Here is a 25,299-nt window from a genome sequence, read left to right on the forward strand (position 1 = left end):
AGTCTAGCAATTTTATCAGAGGTGCAAGAGAACGTGCTACCTTTAACATCGCTTTTCAATTTCCTTGGGAAATATACTTAGACACCACACGGGGGCAGTGTGCAGTCGATACGATCGCAGCCAAGTACAGACTACTGAAAAGTAGTATCACATCCATCCCCACCAGCCCACCTTCTGATTTTGAAAGTATTTTTTTCCCCCAATTGCTGAATAATATGCACCCGTTTTTATTTTCTGATGTTGCATTCTTCACTGTTGCTTTAGGGCTTCAAGATCTACTTTTGCCTCCATATTCACAACACACAACACATTTTTTCTAATTTCACAAAGCCAGATGAATCTGCAATCCCTCTTTTGACTGAAAGCTATGAACTGCAGCTTCAATGCCATTTTACATCTATTTTGAGTTTTGTCGTTCCAATACTGATTCTTCAATGAACATTACCTTTGTTTGTGACTTTTATTTTAACATAACTACATTCCTTATAAATATATAAATGGTTAATTTATATATCGCAAACGCAGGTCAGTTTCCATGGTTGTTACACCCGATTGGCTGAGCTATTTAAGGCTATATCTTGGGAACCACTTATCTGCTTTAGCTTAAACTAAAATGCATGGGCATTTATTACGACAGGGCCAAGTCTGGCTACCTTTGCATTCTGATATTCCAGTCTACATGTAATGCATGTGTGGCCATGGCACACTGTTTTATTGATATCTTTGGCTTGGCAGGGGTTTTGTTTGTTACTTACATACCTGGTTACCCAGAAGAATACTGCTAGGGCCACATACAGTACCCTTCTCCAGCACAATATATTCTTTGTGATGACCCTGCAGATCAGTATCCCAGACGTGGTATTCCATTTCCATCCACATACTGCTAATTCATGTACGTTTTGATCAGTTCATCTCATGCAAAAGCCTGGCCTTTCAGCACAAAGGTGCCAAAGCTTGGAACATAATGGGGGATCTCATGTTTCCACTTCTCCCCCACGTGTTGCTGTTGTTAGGCTTGTGTCTAAGGGGCCCCAGCGTTGCAGATGAACTGTTTAATATCCGATTAGGTGTTTTTTGTTGTTTCTGCTTAGATTATTGTCATGCTCACTATTACAGCAACAAAGTAAAAATAAAAAAAAGTTTTTAAAAAGGCTTCTCAAGTCTTACTGCGTGAAAGTATTTTAGAATTGCCTACAGGTAAAGCACAGCACACTGAGGCTGTACAACCCTAATATGCTTCCCAATCTCATCTCCACACAATTAGTCTTTTCAGAAACAATTTTGCTGGAATAGTAAGAATGGTACACAACGGTTTTAAGAGATAGAAAAAGAGGTTCATAAAAAGAAGCACATAATAGAACATCAAACAGGTAATAAATGAAATGCAATATGTAGATAAGAAGAACAATCTTTTAAGAACCCATTACATAGCTAAAGGATTTGTGTACCATGATGCTTCATCCACTAGACGTGAAGTCAATGTACCCATTTTACATGAACAGTTAGTGTCATCCTTGTGTGAAGGATTTATTGCATTGTGGATCAACATGGGAAAGAAAAAGCTGTAACAACGGCTTCATTTCAGCATTTTAATAACCGTGCTGAACGTAAACCAACACAATTATGCAACAGACCATTAACAAACACACCTTTCTCATCTAAATGATTTCTTTGCCTTTGAGAAGATTCCTGCAGCATGTCCACGAACACAAGACCTAAAGCTACTAGGGTTGAATACAGAATGGGAAGCTATGGAAGCAGAGACACAATATAAAACCTCCAAAGGGATTTGCATTGGCGTTCGTAACGTAACCCTTTATCGCTCTGTCAGACAGCGTGTATGATAGTACACCCAGTCAGAGAAACCACATGAGATTTAGCAGCACACCAGATATGAGTTATGTGCACCCTAAATCTTCTGAACAGAAACTCTGCGTAGCCCATTTTAAAAATCACTTGTCAAACTACCTTTATGAAAAGCTGTGTTCCATCATATAATGGGTATACTTTATATAAAAAAAAAAATCTTCACTAAGACATGGCCGTTGTAAGAAGTAATAACTGCTGCTAGTCTGATAACTTCTTAAGAGACAAGCACTTTACCACCACAGAGCTGTAGAGTCACAAACCAAGCCTAGGGGTTTAAGATGCATGGAGATACCAGTTTAGGGTATCTCCAGGCTTATGCTTCCTTCTTAATCCGACAACTTTCCACCCCAGCATCAGGAAAAAAAAAGTGTGACGAGAACCGAAAAACATGTCTCTACCTCGGTCCCTAACATGTGGGACCTAGGAGCAGAGAAATGACTGCATGGGGTCGACCTAACATTGTGTAAAATCTGAAATTTAAAAAAAAAAAAAAAAGAAACTATCCTGTCAACTTGAGTAACACTAATTCAGAACCTGCACCGAGCAGTTGGCTGTTACAAATGTAGCACTTTTTTTTTTTTTTTTTTTTTGAAGCATTTAACACTGAGCGGAAAACAGACAGTAGCAATAACTCGAAAACGAGTTCAATCAATATATAAATTATAGCATTCGGTGTTCCCCCCAGAGACTGCTGCTACAACCAGAGTCCTTTTTTTTCTCAAAAATAACATCCACCCGCAATGGCTTCATGGCAAAGAGCAATCACAACCGGTCACTGAGCCCGGTCTTATACAGCCGTCCGTGCTCGTGACTGCAGGATGGATGCATGTCAATTGTCTGAAGTCGTTATTATGGCTTGCTAACCAGAGTCTTCAATAGATGTTGCTAAGGGAGAAAGGGGGCTAAATAACCTCACAACAGAATTCCCCAAAAAATAAGTTAATACATTGCAAGCGCAGGAACAAATAAATAAAAAATAAAATAAAAAAACCATTATTAAGAAAATGTCAAGGTTTTATTGTGTATCGTGGCTTTTGTAATTATGTCAAATTTACGGTTCATGTCAACTACAGGTAGCTGATGCATTGGTTCTTTGGATCGCTAGAGTAACCGGTCAGTACACTGAAAACCAAAAAATAAAAGGCATGCTGGTAACAACACACGACTGGAAAAATAAAGAGGGACAGAAAGGGCGGGGGTGGGTTATACTGGCGTCGTCAAATGCAGCTAATCTAGCTTCCAAACATCATGCACAACAGTTGAGGATTTCCCACAGACTGCCGCGATTCAGCAAAGTAAAAGAGGTCGCGGATTTCTGCGTGGCGGTTTTTTTGTGTATGATATTTGGAATCCCGTAGAGGTGGTTAGTCTCAGAAGAGAGGCGTGGATGGACATGGGGGTTTCCTTCCCCCCTTTCTCCCACACTGCCCTTAGCCGAAGTTGTGCAGTGCAAGCCGGAACATATCGTTGGTGCACACCCAGGCATCGTTGATGTTTTTCAGGAGGAACATCTGATGGAATCCCATGATGGGGTCATCATCAGCCTGCAAGAGAAAAGGACATGAAAATTAGGCTGAACATTACATTAAAAAAAAAAAAAAATCCTTAACAAAAAGGGTTAGGCGATCAGACCAAGAAATGCATATTCCACCTTGCATCTTTAATTTAGCTCTGATTTAGGCACTGGGAATTTCTTAGAGGCTTATTACATGCGTAATATGATTAGATTTTCTTTTGGTAATCATTCCAAAAGACCCAAGTTGCCTAATCATAGTGTTTGTTGTACGCAGCGATATTTCCTCGCGACACAATGTAGTGAAGCAATTAGATCCTCCTCAAATAAGAACAATAATTCTGCACCGATTATTGACATCTTCAGATTTTTTGGGGGTATTACGCTATAGCTGGTTCTTAGTAGAGGAAAACAACCCTAATAATCATACATGGAGGCAATTGTCTTTCATGATGTTTTGCTTCTCTTGTGTTACTACCTTGATCAATCTAGGAAGGCCCATTTACCTACTATCATTGGACAAGAATGCTGCACCCTACCACACTCCTGCCAAGCCTGGCACAGCTCACCTGGTGCCCAGCAAGAAAACATCCAAAGAAATCAAATCCAAAGAAATATCAGTGTACTGTTATGCAGCTATAAAAGCAACATTTGCCACTGCTACAGCATAACAAAGCATAACTTTTTTTTTTTCCTCTGCATTAATTCCTCTAACTCTACTGACAAGCAGTGAAGGCTGACTGTCTGAGAGGAAGAGCTGTGCATTTTTTAAGTAGTTAAAGGCCAGCCTGACAAATTTCCTTCTTACATGGGCTTGGTAATTAGAACTGCAATGCGGCTTTCATTCAATCCATTTCACTACTGTTGTCATGGTTTGAGGCTTGCGTCCTTTTTCCTCATACTGCTTCCCTGTATGTACAGAATCCAGTCCATTAAGTCTTGTTAGCCACCAAAACTTCTGGCTTGTGAAACAGCCTCCAGTTAGTATGCTGGCGTTAAACAAACAGGACATACAGTACCAGTTTTGTAGAAAAGTTTTAACAAACCCTGCATCTGGTCCAATGATTTACAGAGGGGATGCAGGGGGTCTACTTTGGCTGCCCTGGGAAACCCCAATTTAGGTAGAAGCACAAAAGCATTTTGAACATTTATGAATAACGTTGTTTTTTTCTGTTTTGCTAGTACATGGTTTAGGACTTCACCAGTAAGTTTAAAAAAAAAAGGTGCTGACAATACACTAGACCAGATGAAGTGAAACTGACATTGAACACAGTTAGTTAACAGAACTTACTTTAAGTTGTCCTACAACCATACTCAATATACAGCTGTCTGGTGTGGGTTGGTGGTCTTGTGCAGTTATGCTGTGCGCAATCTTCTGAAAGGGAAGGCTCTGTAATAAACACAAAACAGAGAAATGATTACTCAACCTGCAGTAACCCCCCCCCCCCCAACTACAGTACACTTTACTGACGTTTCTTACAGTGTGCTGCAGTTACTCACAGGTGGTAGAGAAAGCCTCGGGTACCCCCTTTTCTCTCGCTAGTCAGTAGTGTTTATATAGAATCCTTTACTGAGGTACATTTTAAGATTCTGTGTTTTTTTTTTTTTTTTATTAGAAATTGGAACACAATTGGAACTAAAACATTAATGTCTGTAGTTTTTCTTAGCTCACCCCCACACGGTTCAAAGCAGACTGTAATGGGCATTAAAGCTGTGGTCTCAGGTGGTTAACTTCGTAATTGGATTCGTAATTGGACAGGTTTGACAATAACCCCCCTAAGCGTGCCGAGTGTTAATCAAGTAACTTCACTTCCCTAAAACTTACAGAGAGTTTCTCCACAATAGCGGCTTTTCCTTGGAATTGCTGTCCTTCCCAAGTAAGGCATGACGCGTCAATCTGAAAGAGGGGGGGGGGGGGGGGCACATTTAAGAGACGAGAAACAAACGCAGCACTGGAAATTCACCCTGTGTGCCGTGAGTGAGAGAGAAACACAAAACAGCGAGTGACACTGCACTGCCACCCCACCCACCCCCTGGTCAGTGTGTGCATCACAGGCAGGGCAGCAATGCAGAGAAGTGTGTGATATACCTAGGATACTGCAGGAAAGACTGTGAGGAGGAGAGAAACAAATCATACAAAATAATACATCTAGCAATTCTATGCAAAAGGTACTTTCAGAACACCACAGGAATTAAAGCTGTATACATGGTACCTACATGAAGTAGAAATGTTAAGTGGGGTCCACACAGCAACTCTGTAAATCAACGTTCATGAATACATTAGTGAGCATTCCTTCAGTACACATGAAGAACATGTAGGTTAGACGGAGAAACATTTAAGACATTAAAAAAAAAAGGCACTGTGGAGAAATCTGTAGACGTATCAAGGGCTTCTGTACCTAGTGGACATGCTGATGGATTCTGAAATCACAGCTGTTTACAGGTAGAAGTTCAATAGGGCAGAACATATGTCCTAACCACATAACATGTGGTCATCAGGTCTCAGATAGACTCAGTGTTACTGGCTGTTGCCACATTAAAGTAGTAATCAAGGCTTCAAAATCTATTTTCTACTTCTTATAAACATGAGCAGCATTTTCACTGCTCCCCCTTCTCTTGCATTAGATATTTAACCAATACAATGTTAGAGATCCAAAGAGAAAACAAATAAATAAAGCCAAACTGCTGCTAGAGTAGGTCGCACTGTCCAGACTGCAGCAGGACCAATGGAGCAGGTGCTGAACCACAAGCAAAGGAAATAAGGAGCCAGAAAGCAAAAGTAGTCGTGATTTTTAATCTGTAACGTTGTATTTGAAATAATCTTCCAATCACAAAATTAAAACATGTTAGAAAGAAACCAATGAAGAAGACTGGAACAAGAAAAGAGGGACCAGTGATAATGCCAGCAAGAGGAAAGAATTCTGGTTAAACCCTTGTTTAAAATCTCTCCTTTGTGAGGAACATGAGTGTGTTTCACTCACATATATTGCTCCTAGTTGAGTCCTGTCTGTGTCAAACAATTGGTAGTAATGCTGCACAAAGCTGGATCCTATCTGCTCCCAGATCGGCTTGTCACCCATTCTGATTCACCCAGCAACAGGCACTGCAGAGAAACAGAGATCCACCGTTAATACTGCATTGTTAAAACCTAGCCTGAATACAGTGCTATGGGTTAGAGGTGTCAGACTCAGTTTAATCTCCTAAATTTATACTGGAGCATATCTGAAATGTCGGCAAGCACTCGTACAACCCATAAGAAGCACTAACAGTATACATGTGTATGAGGCTATTTATTACAACAAGGTGGCAATGGCTGCGAATACATTTGGGGGTCATTTCTGACCTGAGCTTAACTTTTGAGTCTCATGTACAGAATATAACAAAGATATCTGTTTTTCAATTTAGGAATATCGCCCGGCTACGCCCTGTTCTCTCTATGCCTGCTGCGGAGAAACGGGTCCATGCCTTTGTCTCGTCCAGACTTGACTACTGTAATGCCCTGCTTGCTGGGGTTTCCAAGAACACCCTCAACAAATTGCAGTATGTTCAAAACTCAGCAGCCAGGGTTTTGACTCTGTCTCGATCTGGTGATCATATTACCCCCGTTCTGGAATCCGTACATTAGCTTCCTGTTAAGTTTTGCATTGATTTTAAAATCTTGCTATTGACTTACGGCTTTGAAGGGTGTGTCTCCCCCTTACATAACTGACCTTTTGTCTATTTATACCCCTAGACGCAATTTGCGGTCCACTGATGTTGGACTCTTATGTGTCCCCACGACCAGACTCTGAACTGTGGGTGATCGGGCTTCTGTTCCTATGCCCCTATGTTATGGAATGCCCTTCCCAAAGAAATTAGGAACTCTGAATCCTTGGGTGTTTTTAAAGATTTGCATCATCAGAATTCATCATAAATGATTTTCCTGTACTAATTAAGGTCGTCTGTCTATGCTGCTGTGAGTATGAAGGAATGCTGTACTTTATGAGCACTTGCACAACTCAGACACACTGCATTTAGCTGGTGGAAAGCAGGGAATTAGCTCAGCATACCAGCAGGCATACAGAAAGCAGGCTGTGTGGATAGAGAGTTGCAGAGTCAGTTATTTTACACAGGGGAAACAACAATGCAAGCAGGCATTAGCAAATATCCCCTATCCTATGTCAATTGCTCAAACAACCCCAATATAAAAATGCATGTTTCACTTTCCTGTTCCGTTCTGAAAAGGGCAGGGACCACAAAGCACACATGTTCCCAAAAATCACTGCGCTGGTCTCTGAACAGGTGATTGGGCGAGTTTAACTGTTTGCATGCAAGAAAATAGCACAGGCTTCCTAGAAGGACTACTCAACAAGTGTGCCTTTTATCTTTGTAAGTGTGTTACTAATGTTCATGCACAGACACTAAAACCAGCAGTGGGACGATCACTGCACATGACTTTGAGTCAGCAAGTCCAATCAATTCATGGATGTTTGAAGGCTATTTGGAGGCGAAGGGAAGTATTATATTTGTAGCTTCTTGCTTTTACGCAACATTTTTTCAATGCAAACATGACTATATATATTATACATGACATGTACATGCATTTGAATAAGTGTTTTCAATGCTTTGATTATTGTCCACTTGTTTACCCATCTAATACATAATAAGAGATGAGATTAGGAAATGGGTGTTGCCCGTTGCAACTCCAAACTCTAGTGGGTGGCTTGTATGCCCAGCAATAGAGTTTCAATGCAAAACTGTATGCGCATATGTAGTAAGTTATACTCAAAGAATTGCAAGAGCTTACTGCTGGAAGTCAACTTTGAAAGTCAAGCTTTGGATTACGTCAAGGAAAACCACACTGCTTAACACTACTGTGTGGCAGCATGCATTATTTTTTTTTGTCCCCTCCGACTTAGCAGTAACAACACAAGTGTTATACTACTAGTAACGCCTTGGCACAGTCACCCCCTAATGAGAGGAATCTGGAAAATCTCCCCGAAACCCCTGGAATCGACAAACACGACGTTCGGTATGTGCTACAGCTGCGATCACTTAATCATGTTGAACTGAACTTAAAAATGAAACTACCGGTACATTATGTACAAGCGTGAGTGAACCCATATAAGAAAAAGAGACCAAAAAAAAAAAAACTTTCGTTTTTCATTTTGCGCAGCTTTTTTGTGCATACCCTACAGTAAAAACGTCGATTCGTGTGTAGAAATTAGCTAACCAAAAATGTTATTTTAGAGAAAACAAACAAACAAACAAACAAACAAACAAAAATCACAACCAACTGACACTTATTTTGTGTGGGCGTGTTTCGGTTATCCAGAGTCTCCCCCCCCGGTCCGGTTTGAAATCTGTCAATTCTCCTAGCAGGCGGTTTCCATTACTAATGCTATATTGTACCCAACGGACAGCGTACCAGGACGGAGCGAGGCTCGATCCTGAACAAGCACAATAGACGAAGCATGCATAACACAGCAACGAAGCCGCAAGGGTCTCCAATGTATGGAGTACGTTTTTGTCTCAATGTTTTGTGTTGAAAGACTGTCCTGGTTAATATTATAAAAGCATTTAGGCCCTCCAATCAACACGTGTGCAGTTCGTGTCCTGCTAAAAATACTGCATTCCCGAAGCAGACTGTCTCCCGGAGTGTGTAGTGGGTGTACAAAGCTGGGGCCCTCGGAGATATGAGAGGTGAAGTCTCTCTCACACAGTATAAAGGCGTGTCTAAACACTTCTTGCTAACCGCGGCGTGAAAATAATGACAAATTCTCCCCTTCCCAGGAAAACAGCAAAAGTAATTAACCCTAAACATGTATATCCAGTTCTCTCGGACCTTGCTTTTTTTTGTTAAAACGGAAGGCGTCGGTGTTTATTATGAGTTAGTGGTAACAACTTACCCAACGCCCTCACCAGCTTCCCCTGGTTCCCAGTTATGGCGATCAGTGAGATCGGCCGCGAGCCGACCCACCTCCGTGCAGCGCATGCCCGCAGCCTCCAACAAAAACCGCGCCTTGTGCATGCCGGGACTTGTAGTTTTAAGGGAGTCTAACAGGCGCGCTAAGTTGCAGTTCTTCTGTTTGGAGTTGATCCCGGGCGTCAACGGAGAACGGATTCTGAAAAACTACATTTTCAGAAATGCAAAGCGCCGGCTCACTGTTTTCTCAGCGTCATCTGTGGAGAGTGTTGTCACACAATCGTTTTCAGTTTTACACTCAAATGCAATTCACTACATTTGTTCATAATGTACTCTCGGCGCACTCTCAGTAGCGACCTCGTTGACTGTCCGCTTTGTGTAAATACTGGGACACACGCTTCCTCCGACTTTGAAATCTGCTGGTCTATACAGTATATTTATACTGATAATGCGTAACAATACAAAATAAAACGACATTTCTTACATGGGTTTACACAGTAATTATTGTTGCTGGCATTTGCTGGGGCAGCAGTGTGGAGTAGTGGTTAGAGCTCTGGACTCTTGACCAGAGGGTCATGGGTTCAATCCCCAGTGGGGACACTGCTGCTGTACCCTTGAGCAAGGTACTTTACCTAGATTGCTCCAGTAAAAACCCAACTGTATAAATGGGTAATTGTATATAAAAATAATGTGATATCTTGTAAGTCGCCCTGGATAAGGGCGTCTGCTAAGAAATAAATTATTATTTGTAAACTTTGGTATTGTAGCTATCTATTTGAGCATCATCTTCCTTAAATAACAATGAGGACATAATTTAATAATTTCTCCATGTGACACCCACCCCCATTTTGTAATAGCAATACAGTACAGCTAATTTTAATTGATATAAAAGCATTTTGTATAGAATGCTTCACTCATGTAAGTTATTATCACATGTTTTCCTATGTATCTGCAGACTGAATGACACTAAGGAGTGTGCTTGTGTGTCTTTGGATGCAAAAAGCAGATTCACTAAGTGGAAGCTGCGCAGGCTATGAATAAAGAAAAGGACCGAGTTCATACAGTTGCTTGTGTTGTTGGGGATAAACATGCGACTGGAACATTATCTGATTTGATTAAAACAGGAAACTTATTTGCAAGTGCTACTGGGCTGCTTGCTTTGGGATATGTGTTTTTACACAGCAGCTTCCTCCACTGGCCTGCTTGCTGTAGCATTCCCTTGGATGGAGGCTCACCAGTCCTCTCCCAGCAGTACAGTCTTGTGCCTTGGAGTCAATGCACTGGAGACCCAGTTTGGATTTTCTTCTTGTGCCTGTCTAGTGCAGCAGTTTTAAAAGTTTATTTTTAGCTGGGATCCTTTCGAAGTGACTTATGACTTCTGCGACCCCCTGGTGTAAAAATTCACGATTTATATATTATAAAACTACATCTACATGTAGCAACAACACCACAAATATTTTATTTATATTAATATGATATGACTCGTAACACACCTCTACAAAAGACCTGCACTTCCAATGGTTACAAAGTGTATGTTGCCCCAGGGCAACAAGAATGGGCATTCAATCAGCAGAAATTGGTGGACAGACTGATGTTCTGCACAACAGAGCAAATACTGAGTTGCAGATTTCTTTTTGGCTTTAGGGAATTTCAGGCTTTGCCTAATCTAGACACATTCACTTGCCATGCATTTGGAACCAGGTCATTTTAATGTAATAACTTGACGAATCTATCAGCCATTTACAAAGTAAAATCCTCTGCAAAACCAGTATGAGACCTGGCTGTTGCGACAGAACTTTTTTTTAGTTTTCAAACAAACCTACAACAGTAAAACAGACCTGCACCATGATGTAACAGTAAGTAATGAGTTTATTACAAAAACAAAACAGATGTTCCTGCCAGCAATGCACATCTGGAATCCAGGGAATAAACTCATCACAGACAACAGTTACAGAAAAAAACTGAACTAACATAAAATATGCATATGAAGTACTGGCATCTAAATTGTCCTGCAGCAATTAGGGATTTTAATAGCGTGTTGCAATCTCAATACACTGTGTTGTGCTTGTAAGCGAATTCTGAGGTACATGCTGTGTATTTTAGGATGCAAGTCACACATATCCACACAGAAAACAGACATGCACCACAACAGTAATAAATAAACAAACAGATACCACTGTGACAAGGTGAACCAATACTTCCGTGTCCCAGCTCTCATGCATTTCCTTATTAGGTAACACATGTAATTAGGTGTTATCCATGACTGGTCTGCTTGTCTTCATTTGTTTTTTGATTTCACAGTGACCCCAAAATATTCTTTACATCAAAAAAAACCCTCGTTGGATCCTGACATGCAGGAGCTTGAGACCATAACTGGGTTGTCAGTTGAATTTAAACCTGTAACTGTGCCTGCTTTACAGCCATTATAATGGAATTAATGCTTAACTAAAAAAAAAATAATATCTTCCACAATTATTAAACACTGAATAGTGCTGAATTTGATTGAAGACATAGAATCGACTTCTAGTTGAAACATATGCCATTGAATTGACAGTTTATTTTAGTTTTAACAATATCTTTCCAGGCCTAGCCAGTTCACAATAGTTTTCTAACACAGCATAAAAGTATGGATCTATAATACTAAACCAGTACCAAACAGGAATGTTTTTATTTCATTGAGATAAAAAAATGATTTGCCAGAGCCAGTACATGTTTTGCATGGACCTCGTAATACAGAAATAAGACTCCCACTGCAAAGCAGTTTCACCCATTCCAGGTTTTACTACAAGCTTGATTCGCCAGTGTGCAGAGGTAACCAGCTCAGGTGTGTCTTGTTAAACTCCTAGTAAAACCAGGAATAGATCAAACAGCTATGCAATGGGAGTCTAACTTCACCCCTGTAATAACAGTTGCAGCTCAGTAAATGTCTTTGGCTGACACGGTATCCCTGTTCCTTGTTTTTGAGTTGAGTTGTCAGATCTTTCCCTTCCTGACGCGGCTTCTCTTTTCAATGCAGGGGTCCAGCTGGCACCCAGTTTAATAGCTGGGAGAGACTAAGGCACGTGAAGGCACAGCGTACTGGAGAAGAGCATCTCGGAAACCAGTATCCCTTAACTGCACCCCTTCTTCATCGTGAGCTGCAAACTAGGGCACACTTCACACAATCTTGCCACAATGTAAAGGGTTAAAGACACAGCACAAGCACTGGAGATCTACACAGTCACAGAGCTCAGGTTCAGATGCTGGGTGCTCTCCGAACCACCACCATCCCCTTCTTCAGTACTTTGTTCTCCTTTTTAAAAAGCTGTAGTATTTAGCTAGCAAAGTAAATGAATCCCATTTCAAATAGCGATGCACAGCCACGTTTCTCATCACCAATCAGAGTTTGAAAGAGACATCCCTGTGCTCATCCTAGTGATGTGGAGCTTTGACTTCCCGGACCCGCAGTTCTGAGGCAAGCTTCAACGTCACCTACAGTATGAGACGCGAGCAAATGATACTGTAGTTGGAGAATCCAGACTTTGGGTAATACAAACTAAATCACCTGTTGATTGAAAACGTGTCTGACTGGGGTGGTAAACCCCAAGGGTGATAGTAAGCGCGTTAATAATACAGTCAAACTTTTTTGGGATATCACTGTATCAAATCATTCCGAGCTTCTGCAGTAGCCAAGCTTTTGAGCAAAAAAAAAAAAAAAAAAAAACAATGCTACTTTGTTTTACAATATTATAAGCTAACATGTTACAATAACTAGCTAACATTAGTAACAACATTTTTTTAAGCAAAAAAAATAATTCTGACAATGTAAAGTTATTTACTCTTAAACTGACTGTGTACAAAACTTTCTTTGTTTCACACAACTTTTGGAATCCCTTATAAAAAGTTTTTTTTTCTTTTTCTAATTTCCATTCCTTTATTTTCTTAATAAAGAAACGGACAGACAGAATTACACGCCGTGCTTCTTCCTTAACACAGCCATAGACATGATCCTGTCTCTGTCCCTCACCTCTTCCCTCAGCTTCGCCTCTGTTATCCTGAGCTGTCGGATGGTCGACTTCATCTCCTTCATCTTGACCTCCATCAGGGCGATGATATCCCGCTGCTCGTTCAGTTTCTTCAGCAGCTCCGTGGAGGTGGTTCCGGACGTCAGTGAGTACGAGTGATCAAACGTCTCCTTACCATTGTACACCACAATCGGAGCGGCGGTCAGGGTGGAGGTTGTAGGGTATGATAGGTCGCCCCCTGGGGCTGCTTGAAACCCCTCCGAGGTGGACGCTGCCACTGGTTCACAGAAACCGAGGGCTTCTTGTTGCACCGTCAGGTCAACGGGCTTTGTCTCGTCGGGTCCCCTCTTGCGATCGGTCTGAGCGCTTTGGTCATTCACCCCCTGCTCGTTGGCACCGATGCCGGTGTCTTCGTGTTTCACTGCGATGAGGAGGCTGCAAGAGGGTGCGTAAGATGCTGTCACGTCGACCGTGGCAGCAACAGTAGCTGCGGCGGCGGCATGAGCAGACACTTTTTTGTTCCTCCCTCGCCTGCCCCTTTTCTCGTTTATGCCGCGTAGCGGGAACAGGGTCGGCACCCGAATGCTGTAGGTCTTCCTGCCCCCGGGGAAGTGGGTGCTGCAGACCCGGTGGCCGGTGGTGGGCTGGAAGGTGCTGAAGCAGCCGCTCACCCCGGTCCGGGAGATGTTCTTCAGCCAAATATCTCTCTGCACGGGATCCTTTGGAAAGGTGTAGAAGCGCAGTTCGCGGTCCCGGTGGGAGTTGCTGTAGCAGCCGGGGACGCAGCAGGTGAAGCCAGGCATGCTTAGCGAGAAAGCCTAACTTGGATTTTTTTTTTGCAAGCCAGTAAAATGTTTTTTTTTAATTTATTTATTTTTTGTTTTGTTTTTCTCCTCCTCCGCGCGCTGTTATCGACCCCCAGGAGCACCAGAGCGGAACTACAAGTCCCACAATGCTAACTACTTCCGGTTTTGGAACATGACTACTGGTGGAAAAATTGATTGCCAACGTACCGCGTTGAACCCCTGTGCTGTACCCTAATCACCTTCTCCAGTCCCGTGAAAATATCACAGCGTGAATATCCGAGCCTCTCCCCCTCGAACACAGCACCCAACTAAACTAAAAGAAACGTCTCAAAATATATATTTTATCTGTATTATTTTGTTTTAATCTGTTATGTGTATTACTAATATCATTTCTATTTGTTTAAATTTTGCAATTAATTACACAAGTAAAAATAATATTATTAGTATCGTTATTTTAAATTAGTTATTATTATTATTATTATTATTATTATTATTATTATTATTATTATACATGTATTCTATGCCAAACTGCATAGATGCCGTGCCCTTATACTTATCAAATATGGTGTCTTTTTTAGTAAAAGGAACACTAAAGTGTAAAAAGAACAGAGTCCATATATCAATGAATATTTGTCAAAACTCCTCCACATGCACCCGCCTGGAAACGTACGCAACACATTATTGCATTTGACGTAAAGAACGTTAGTTATGCAAAAAAAAAAAAAAAAAAAAAAAAAAAAAAAAACTACAGCTACCAGAAGCCTATAACACGTTTTACGCTAACGTAAGGACGTCAATACGTGTATGCGGAGAAAGAAAAAAAAAAGTGCAAATTAGCCAATGCGTGCCAAACAGCAGAAGGAACTCACGCGAGGTTTTGCTTGCAGTTCCAGGCGGGATCGTGGTTTTAAAAGCAACAGTCAAATGCACAGTACGCTCTAGCGGTGTATTAATGTAACTTTGTTTATACTCAAGTGACATACAAATCAGCTTCAGTGTGGTTTACGCATAATTAAGACGTTTTGAAATTGAATTAAGAAGACGGCAAGAGTTGTTCGCTGTCCCACGTCACGCTGTTGCTTATGCCAGTTGCTTCATTTGGGTCCTAATGCGCTGTTTTTATTTCTTAGGATAACCCTTGTGAGACTGTCCTGACAATTCAAATCTGTTTACTGTCAGTGCTTGGTTTGCACAGTTTCTCTATTGCCGTTGTGTGACTCGCTATCTTGTTTTTTATTTTATTTTATTTTTTTCTGAATCTTCAGGTTGAATCAAAATGAATTCCCCAGACGAAGATGTCAGCGTGCGCACCTTGCTCAAAGGTGTGATGAGTACAGAGCCGTGTCAGACTCAGGTGCGGGTAACGCGCAGGTGAGTGAACGTTTAGTATGCGTCATAATCTGTCGCTTGCCAGCATAGCAAGGTGGTTCAAAGCTCCAACATAGCGCCACCTGCTGGCGGTGAACGGGAAAACGGCGGCTGCAGAGGCCCCACAGACATCCCCAGCATCTTTATCAACTGGGCCATTAGTTCTTTTCCTTCCTTTTAGAGAATAAAAGTTGGAGAGTGGCTGTTTTAAAAGGAGAAGTGCAAGACTGCTGAAACCCCCGCGGCATGGAGAAGTTCACTCTGGGACGGGAGAGATCTGGATAAAGGTAACATTTCTTTTTTTATTTTTATTTATGCATGCATTTTTAGGTTCTCCTGAGTGAATAGCATGAAGCATTCTACCACATGCATTTTGAAATGGATCTTTGTGGATTGCATGCTTTTTATTATATTTTATGAGATATTACACACGATCCCTCTTCTGTTGATAATGGGGTAACCAAATGGAACTGGCAGCTAGCCAGTAAACTTCATTGTATAGTCAGTGTCTTTAATAAGGGGGATATCAGTGGCCTTACCAACCTGAAAAGTGTAATTCACTTCACAGAGAGCCACAGCAGGAACGTAGCAGGACTCTGGAATATCTATCAGGGGTTGCAAGCTTTCGTTTTTAATACAGATATCTGGAGTGTTTTGCATGTTAAAAATTAAAAGCAACATTTTAAATAGCATGCTAAATAATGATAATAGCTGAGCCCTCTTTAACATATTTATAGATAAGGGTTAGTGGACTGTCCCTTGTTCTTTGTATGTGACGCACTCTGAGATGTGAACACATGAAGGGTGCTATATAAAGGCAAGATAGGTAGATAGACTGATACAGCACACCCATCTTTTTAATACTGGGCCAGCTCCTGTGAAGGATTTTATGAGAGGTTTGAAAAATAAAAATAATTGCAGTGGCTGTTAGTGTTCTCTCTTTGCTCTTGCAGGCAGAGGGTTGTTTCTGACAAGATGCCCTTGAAAGTGCTGATTGAGCGCCATCTTCCCATGGAATACAGGACGCTGCTGATACCTGTGGTTACCAGTGGGAATCTGGCGATTCCCAAGATGTAACTCACTCCTGCAGATCTCTCCACGTTGGGCTTTATCCACAAGCTGTTAGTCACACCTGTAACAATCAGTCCTGCTGGTGTTCAGCAGCCAATGCTTTCTGACTTCTTAAAAAAAAAAAAAAAAATATATATATATATATATATATATATATATATATATATATTTAAATAAGATTAAGACTTCTTACTTCTGCCCCAGTTCTTTATTTATGTTGTCTACTTTAAATGTATTTTAAAAATGGTATTTTGTATAATTGTAATAAAAAAGGTTCTCTTTGGAAATACAATACAGATTAGAATATAATTGTGTCTGATTGAAATTGTTATTGACGCCCTGAAACAGGAAGAAGCATGTTTTGCAGATGTAGAATACATTTTACAGAAGCAGCTGGCACTGGAGCAGAGTCCTGCTGTGAGTTTGTTAGTCTTCTTTTGGCCCAGGACCCGTCCTCTTGACGTCTGCAGCTAAGAGCCGTTGCATGGCTGAGTTGACATCCACAGGGGCAGCCTGCTCCAAGTCCTCCTTCTCCATCTGGAAAGCCAGACAGATGTATCTTTCCACGGTCTGTGGATCCACAGTGGGGTCGATGCTTTGAAACGCAGTCCTCAGGTCAGCGACTTTAACCTCCCTGTTCAAATAATTAGAAAAAGTATCTATCCTATTGTACATTTACAGTTCAATCCTGATCTAGTCCATACTAGCTGGAAGAAAAACGTAAAACTATTCTTATTTAAATAAATAAATTTATATTGAACATCTTGTATGAAAGTTTGTTTTTGTTTTTTTTATCCAAGAGGAATACTCTATCAGGGTAGAAATACTGAATCTCAGCTAAATAAGAGTACTTACGTCCTGCTGCCCAGCTCCTTTGTGAGTGCTGCGAGATACTTCTGCTTTTCCGCAGTTGCCTGTTTTCTTAACAGCGTAAGGAAGTTCCCGACTTGATCTTCGGCAAACTGCAGAGAAGAATACAATATTTTTTGTATTAATTTATTTTCCTTTACAGGGAATTAAAGGTGGTGGGTGTGCTACTGAGGATTTCACAGCAGGCTTTAATTTAAACCTGAATTCAAGTAGAGTTCATGTCTGCATATTCTTGTATAATATATATTGTGGTTAGAGCTTGTCTAGATTTGACCAGGATCTGAGCTGTGCTCGTAAGATCCTAGCAGAACTAGGGTCTTATTATAACTGCAATTGTGTCATTTGTAATGAATTTTAGTCCAGCTGCAAGCTGTTTAGCTGGGAGAATGCGCTACCTCAGAAAACAAGACTTCATAGTTAATGGTGTTCAAATCCTCCAAGTGACCTTGCTGGGATTCTGCGGCTTGGATCAGCTCCTCAATCTGTTCCTGATTTTTCAGCGGGAAGGCTCTGCTTAATGCTTGCCTGCAAAAAAAAAAAATGGGTGTATTCTTTTGAGTGCTCGGCAGCCAGAGATCTAATGTCTCGATCTACAGCATGACTTACCTTGCCCTGTTAAAGACAGTGGGATAGATATGACATATTGTACATAACAGAATAAAAATGACACTTGAGAAAAGCCCGGGGAAAGGTTTGGAATATCTCGGTAGAGAAGACGTGCCGATTCATCTCACCTGAATTTCTCTTTGCTCAGGGAGCCCTTCTCTGAGGAATCGCTGTGCATCAATTCTTTTAACAGGTGAGAGATCAGGTGAATCTGGCCGTGATACACACCTTCATCCACCTGAAACAACCACGCAAGCATGTCATCTTTCAACACAGTGACAGAGGGTCACCGTCTGGGCTGGTCTGTAAGTGCAAAGACAGTGGCACCTTTGCTTTGTTTCTTGGTAATTAAAGAAAGAAGGAATGAACCCACCTTTCCTGTCAGGATGTTGAAGAAGAGGTTGATGAAGTCATCGTCCCTGTAAAGCCTACAGCCCTCCTGGATGCTGTATGCCCATTTCGAGGCTGAGTCAGCGTGCTTCTTCTGAAGGTACTCGTGGAAAAACTCATCCAGGCTGCGTCTCTCCCCTTTCTGAAACATGTTATATAAATTATTGTTCAATAAAATAATACATTAAAAAAAATATATGTTTTCTTGACATTACCCTGCAGTGTTGTAACAAAGGAGTCTAAATAGTGAAAATAAAGTCTGGAAAACACAGAAGATCTGCTTTAAGACGTGGTACGTTGGCACCTGCTGGTCTGCAGGCACCTTCTCTTTCCAGATGTCCTTTATTTTGTCCACAATCTCTATTTTCTTCAGCTTCAGATTCTTAATGGTGCCTTCATAGCGCAGGTACACAGGGACTGCATCACCTTTCCCCTGGACAAACACAAGAGGGTGCTGTTCACAAGCAAGTCTGGAGTACCTGTACTATGTTATTGTGCACAATCCAGGTGGCTTGCCATGCATTATATTAGACTAAGACCCCAGCTAGAGCAGCACTGATTTGGTCGTTGATTATTTTTTAATTTAATTCCCCCGAGGACATGCAGGCTTCAGAAAGATGACTTTTTACAAGGGCACCCTACAAGTGGGTTTCCCCTGGCAGTGGTAGAAAAGGACCATGATTTACACACCAGCCCATCGAAGAACTCCTTCTCTCTGATATCCTTGCCCCCGATCTCTGCCAGCAGCACGTCCACCAGCTGGTCACTGCTCAGACCCTCGGACAGCAAGTGCCAGCGGTCATCTCCCCCGGAGACCACCTCTATAAACAAGAGCCAAGGTAGAGGAACTAGGAATAATATTTGGGATTACTTCCGGATGTAATCTGGATGTGTAAAACTACCCTAATAGTAATGTGCTAGAGAAGGAGCCATTGCAACTTCAAAATAGCTACTTTAAAAAGCTGTGTCCCTTTATAGAATAGCACACCAATGCAGTCTGATGTTAAGGGTCTCGGTGCCATAAGTGACAAATGCACCATTCATCATGCTTTTCTCTGTTATATGTGTGTGTGTGTGTATAGACTAAAGGTGGGCCAAGACAGTATCTGACTGCAAACTAATCCCCCGATGAGGGCAATGCTACAATATTAAAACATGCCCAGCCCGCCACACTCTTTAGTTCTGCACTCAGTACCTGCACATTTTTGCCATTGGGGTCTGGGGGTCAATCTGCCTTTGATGTGCTCCAGCTGAGTGCTGACTTTGTCTCTCTGGTCGGAAACCTGCTTGTGGATGTCTAGGAGTGTGTCGTACTCCTCCTTCAGCTGATCAAAGTCCTTCTGTAAGGTAGCTTTCTGGGGAAGAGGCAAGGAAAAGGAAAGCACCCTTCAAAACCATGCATTACATAGCTCTCTCCTGTGTCGACTGTTTAAATGCCATTAAAGATGGATAGACACAGACTTGATACAGTATAAAACAAAGGCTCAACATGAAACCGTGTATGGGTCATTGTGCTTAGAAACTTTCAAAATAATGACATGTTTTTTTGTTATTATTTTTCTGTACTTTTTGTAATCAATCATAAATTATATATTTAAAAAAAAATGTTAATAAAAAAATAAACTAGGTAATAGATCTAATAGATTGTGGTGAAAACACTAGGGTTGTAGCGGCATGGGAATTGTAAAGTTTGATTACCTTATTTTCACAGTAATCTTATTGTGTGTTTAGATGTGCGCAGAACACAGGAGACCCTTGTTTATATTTACTAGCAGTTCCTGAGTACAGTATTCGTCTTGTGATTCATAAGTAATGCATATGTGTGCAGGGTGTCTCTTTACTGGAACAGAAATAATGTTGCTGTAGGGGCACCCCCACCTTGGCCAGGGCTTCCTTGTGGTTCTTCTCCAGAGCCGTGAAGTCCCTCCGGGGCACAACCTCGCCATAATCAGCCTTCATGCAGTTCAGCTCCACCTGCAGCCGGGTCAGGTCCTCCCGGGCCACCTTCAGAGCCAGCTTCATCTTCACAGGGTCCTCTACTGCCACCACTGGAGGGGGACACAAACTACTGATTTGCTCAACAGTTTTGCTTCACGATTTATCCAACGCTATTACATTGCACTTTGCGAAGCTGTATTTAAGTTTACAAACTATACTGCACCTCTTTGCAGATCTGCTGGGGATGCAACATTCTCTCAAGGAATCCAGATTGGGGAATGGCTATTGATATTGGTCTGGAAGACAGCCCAGCAGTCAGTGTTTACCTTGTGTTTGTAAGTGTTTCAGGTCGTCCTCCAGGAACCTCATCTCATTGATTTCTGAGATGAGCAGCTTACGGGAGTCGGCCTCATCGCGATAGAGCAGGTACTGGTGAGCCAGGTCTTCCTGCATTCTGGCCAACTGTACAGCACCACACAGGGAAGGAGAGTTTACACTACATTGCATAGGGGTAGGGGCTTCGAGTGTAACAGCCACTATAATGTTAAGAATAGTAAATTCAGAAAGGCTGTTTTAAGAATACTGGTGTGAGCCACAACAGAGTGACATGTGTCCTGATATAGGGCCACACAAACAATCAAAGGAGGGCTGAAGACTTTGCCTACCTGAGCCTGCAGGCCGAGCTGGTTCTCCCTCAGTTGGTCTATGCGTTTCAGCAGCTGGACTTTCTCCTGCTTTAGGGCTTTGATTTCAGCTCTCTCATCCTCTCGCAGAGCCAGTATTTTTTGATTGCATTGCTCCGAGACTGTCACCACCATTGCCTTCAGAGGCTCCAGTGTGCGGATCTGGTCTCTTAGGTAAGCTAAGACCAAACAAATATGCAAGACATGAGAACCACTATCAACTGATCTGCCTTAATGTACTTGCAGTCTATACATTACATCACTTAAATGCATGTCAGTAGCAAACATTCCTTGTCAAGAAAAGAAATCACACTTTACAGTTGTCAATATAAAAAAACATTACTTCAATTCAGTTCAACAGCTCAGTCAATAAGGTATCAATGCCATGAAAAAGTAGTGCCTCCAATATAAATCCCCATCTAAGAGGACAGTATAAGGCTATATTTACTAAGCTATTGATCCAAGGTGCAACTTTAGAGGAAACTTAGAAGTTGAGTACATGTAGGAGCACTTCAAATTACAGCTCCTCAGTTCTTGTTTTAAAGATGAAAGGATGCTTTCTTAGACTGTAGGTGTTATTATAATTATTTGTATTATCCTGATTACCGTACTATTTTTTCTTTAAAGGATTACATACCCAAGGTTATGTCATACTCGTTTTTAATCGCTGACAACAAGGGCTTGTAGGTTTTGAAATCCTCAATGAAATATTCGAAAACTTCTTGGTATGCCTGCAAGACAGAAATGTGCCGTTCAATCCCTAATCAACAAAGCCCTTCTGCAAATGCAAGGGAGGCAAACTAACAAACGGAGAGTGGTGTAGTGATGTGCCAGTTCCGACCTGAAGCTTGAGCTCCTGTGCGTTGGGTTTGCTGGGGTCGAGGGACTGCAGCTCCTTCCTCAGGTAGGTTTCCAGCTGCTCCAGAAACCGAGGCTTCGACACGCTGCTCGAGAACTCCTCGCCACAGCTGCAAGACAAAAGCAAAGTTAGGGGCTAATCATAAGAACATAAGAAAGTTTACAAACGAGAGGAGGCCCCATTCGGCCCATCTTGCTCGTTTGGTTGTTATTAGCTTATTGATCCCAGAATCTCATCAAGCAGCTTCTTGAAGGATCCCAGGGTGTCAGCTTCAACAACATTACTGGGGAGTTGGTTCCAGACCCACACAATTCTCTGTGTAAAAAGTGCCTCCTATTTTCTGTTCTGAATGCCCCTTTATCTAATCTCCATTTGTGACTCCTGGTCCTTGTTTCTATTTTCAGGTCAAAAAAGTCCCCTGAGTCGACATTGTCTATACCTTTTAGGATTTTGAATGCTTGAATCAAATCACTGCATAGTCTTCTTTGTTCAAGACTGAATAGATTCAATTATTTTAGCCTGTCTGCATACGACATGCCTTTTAAACCCAGGATAATTCTGGTCGCTCTTCTTTGCACTCTTTCTAGAGCAGCAATATCCTTTTTGTAACGAGGTGACCAGAACTGAACACAATATTCTAGGTGAGATCTTACTAATGCATTGTAAAGTTTTAACATTACTTCCCTTGATTTAAATTCAACACTTCTCACAATATATCCGAGCATCTGTTACCTCCTTTAACACCGTCTAAAACCACTGCAGTCAAATCATTAATGTAGTCTTCTTTAACCTCCCCCGAAATAAACACATATCTGTCTTGTATAACTGTACATTGTACACTGATCCACTTCTCACTGCTTATGTTTGGTTAAACTTTTCTATATCTGAAGGATTAATTAACCCTAAGGATGGGACAGGGGTGTCCCCGGTTTTAAATGTGTATACATACCCATGAATTTTGTTCTCTGTCGGGGAATGTGGCTTGCGCCTTTGCGGCACTATCTGTGATGATAAATGAGCTGGCCAGGTCGACAAGTGACCAGTACAAGATTCCCCCTGGAGACACGAAAGCACATTGAACTCACTTTAGCTACCAAAGTATTCAGGAGATTCTCTATATTCAATGCTGACTGTCTGTCCTGACTCTAAGATTTACATCAGACTACACCAGCTAAGAACCCTAGATTCTCTGGGACTGCCTCAAAATAATAATACCCACTAAAGGTAGCTCAAATTGCTCTGAGATTATCATAGCAAAGAGCTTCCTCAATCATGTTTGCAGAACTTTCTTTATCTGCACTGATGTTCAGATTTGAATAGTAAGAAATGACATTTATTTTAGCACTCTCTTATGGAAAAGCTTTAATTACTATTATTATTTTTTTTTTCTTTAAGTCTGCCATTATGAATCAAATCAAGTTTGATATTCCTGAAACTCCTTTGGGCTGTTGATGGTTCCAGTACAAACATTAAATAACAGTTTCATAGATATCAAACATTATTTTATTCATAAAAACAAAAAGACTTTGAAATAATCTTTCGAAACAACTCACAAGTGAGAGCGTTGTGAGTCAAGACCAACATCACAGATAACTCCAGACTGTATTTTATCATAGTTTCATTCCATATGCCAAGACTGTCTTGTTTTCATCCTCATTCATTAGTCCTGATACTCACAACTGCTCCTTTTAGCTTTGTATGGTTACTTTGCTGTTGGTGTCTCAACCCAAGGACCAGGCTGCTACTCGGATAGTGTGGGGACTCTCTGTAAAATAATTTCGATCAGACTGAGAAAGAGCTACAGCACCTTCAGCAGAAATTCTAGCCTGATTGTATTACATTAAAGACCTTCAATCTGAGGACGTTGTACTAGGCATTTACACCCTCAAAGGCAGGGGCAACCTTGAATTTGCACGGGCAACATTGAATTTGCACGGGGAGCATTGTTGACAATCGCTTTCAAATTGAGTCAAATCTGCACGCTTAAGGTACTGTCTTAAACGTGGGCTCTTTGGAGACAGATGATCCGCATATACCCCCCCTCAAAAAAAATTGTATTGAACAAACAATTATTACAAAAGATACACCTCTATATATATATAATTTGTTTATTTATCAGACGCCTTTATCCCAGGCGTTTTACAGAGACTAGGGTGTGTGAACTATGCATCAGCTGCAGAGTCACTTACAACAACGTCTCATCCGAAAGACGGAGCACAAGGAGGTGAAGTGACTTGCTCAGGGTCACACAATGAGTCAGTGGCTGAGGTGGCATTTGAACCGGGGTCCTCGTAGTTACAAACCCTTTTCTTTAACCACTGGACCACACAGCCTCCTATATATAATAAATCTATAATACATACATAAACACACAATTTCTTAAATGTAAAGAAACATGAATACTTGGTTAGTTTCTTATCAATAATCTAGTGATTTGGATGTTAGGTGCATATCTGCTTTTTACAGAGTTGTATGTTTAAAAAAAAAAAAGTCAACTACTTTTCAATTGTAATTTTTTTTTTTTTTTAATCATAGAATATGTACAATTGAATGATGTAGCCAGTGCTAATGTAATCTTCTCAAAGAAACTTCAAAACAATGAAATAATCTCACATAAATGAGTCTTGCCTTTCCGACACTTGCTGTAACGTCGGTAACTTGCCATCTCTCTGCATCGTGTCCTTTGAAAACATTGAAAATCATTTAATTCACAAACTAAACATGTTCACGGTCCTTGCATTTGCCTTCTGTTTAATGTGGATGTAAATTGAGCGCTTTGTTTGTGTACAGTGTGTTGCCATGGGGATCGAAGCCCACCCCCTCGGAAGGACCTCTCGAGTCTTTGTGGTGTCCACAGCGAAATATTAAGTAAACAAAGATTCTGACTTGAGATCCAATCGTACTGAAATATATAATGTTTACTAAATCGTTTTAATATGATTTAAACAAAACGATTGTCTTTTTTATTTTAAAGGATGGGTTATTTTTTAATGACGGCGTTATTGACAACATTGCGTAACAGTCAAAGCACAGCTAAATCTGCTAAACTCACATTCATACACGATAAAGGTCTATAACTGAAGCCCATTTTGTTCAGAGAAGGGTATCAATCACTGCATTTAAACGCGACAATATATACAATTCGCAAAACACATCTTCCTCGCACAGTTTCCTTGGTATATGTAGTTCTTTTCGAATTTAGGACTACAAATCCCAAAACCTCTTTCGACCATGGTCGTCTGCCACAGGGGGTTATGGGGCTTGTAGTGAATTAGGGCGACTCGGGTTAACCCGTTTAGCATGCGTAGAGAGGAACGCAGATCTGTAGAACTACATTTTCCCCTCCTCCTCATGCGTGAGCTCCACGGATGAGATCTCGCAAGGGTTTGTGGAAGTTGTAGTTATCAGACTTCCCCC

The 25,299-nt window shown here is 41.3% G+C and overlaps 3 protein-coding genes and 1 long non-coding RNA gene across 7 annotated transcripts; 1 reads left to right on the plus strand and 3 right to left on the minus strand.

Annotated features, from left to right (window-relative positions):
- Positions 1-2,862: 2,862 nt before the first annotated feature.
- LOC117424228 (nuclear transport factor 2) lies at positions 2,863-9,383 on the minus strand. The gene is made up of 5 exons (XM_034040404.3): positions 9,271-9,383; positions 6,364-6,485; positions 5,208-5,279; positions 4,674-4,772; positions 2,863-3,413 (listed from the first exon to the last, which is right to left on the minus strand). The coding sequence occupies exons 2-5, from the start codon at positions 6,460-6,462 to the stop codon at positions 3,300-3,302; spliced, it is 384 nt and encodes a 127-aa protein (XP_033896295.1). The 5' UTR covers positions 6,463-6,485; positions 9,271-9,383; the 3' UTR covers positions 2,863-3,299.
- Positions 9,384-11,138: 1,755 nt separating this feature from the next.
- Positions 11,139-14,475, minus strand: LOC117424337 (THAP domain-containing protein 11-like). Its single transcript, XM_034040578.3, has one exon. The coding sequence runs from the start codon at positions 14,092-14,094 to the stop codon at positions 13,234-13,236; it is 861 nt and encodes a 286-aa protein (XP_033896469.1). The 5' UTR covers positions 14,095-14,475; the 3' UTR covers positions 11,139-13,233.
- Positions 14,476-14,909: 434 nt separating this feature from the next.
- LOC117424172 (uncharacterized) lies at positions 14,910-16,679 on the plus strand. Its single transcript, XR_004547873.3, has 4 exons — positions 14,910-15,028; positions 15,363-15,468; positions 15,647-15,752; positions 16,419-16,679. It is a non-coding gene; the product is annotated as an uncharacterized LOC117424172 (long non-coding RNA).
- Positions 16,680-16,722: 43 nt separating this feature from the next.
- Positions 16,723-25,266, minus strand: LOC117424761 (translin-associated factor X-interacting protein 1-like). Of its 4 annotated transcripts, none has more exons than XM_058992797.1 (17): positions 24,935-25,266; positions 24,496-24,563; positions 23,560-23,647; positions 22,832-22,938; positions 21,865-21,991; positions 21,661-21,754; positions 21,006-21,202; positions 20,667-20,802; positions 20,281-20,450; positions 19,598-19,757; positions 19,093-19,223; positions 18,725-18,835; positions 18,386-18,544; positions 18,141-18,250; positions 17,802-17,931; positions 17,392-17,498; positions 16,723-17,170 (listed from the first exon to the last, which is right to left on the minus strand). In XM_058992797.1, the coding sequence occupies exons 1-17, from the start codon at positions 24,968-24,970 to the stop codon at positions 16,963-16,965; spliced, it is 2,139 nt and encodes a 712-aa protein (XP_058848780.1). In that variant the 5' UTR covers positions 24,971-25,266; the 3' UTR covers positions 16,723-16,962. The 4 variants fall into 4 exon arrangements, with proteins under 4 accessions (XP_058848780.1, XP_033897346.2, XP_033897345.2 ...); XM_034041455.3 differs by having other exon boundaries at positions 18,707-18,835; positions 24,511-24,563; positions 24,935-25,264; XM_034041454.3 differs by having other exon boundaries at positions 18,707-18,835; positions 24,935-25,264.
- Between the last annotated feature and the right edge of the window lie 33 nt (positions 25,267-25,299).

The sequence above is a fragment of the Acipenser ruthenus genome, chromosome 19, assembly GCF_902713425.1.
Source record: "Acipenser ruthenus chromosome 19, fAciRut3.2 maternal haplotype, whole genome shotgun sequence".
In the NCBI taxonomy this organism is placed as follows: domain Eukaryota; kingdom Metazoa; phylum Chordata; class Actinopteri; order Acipenseriformes; family Acipenseridae; genus Acipenser; species Acipenser ruthenus.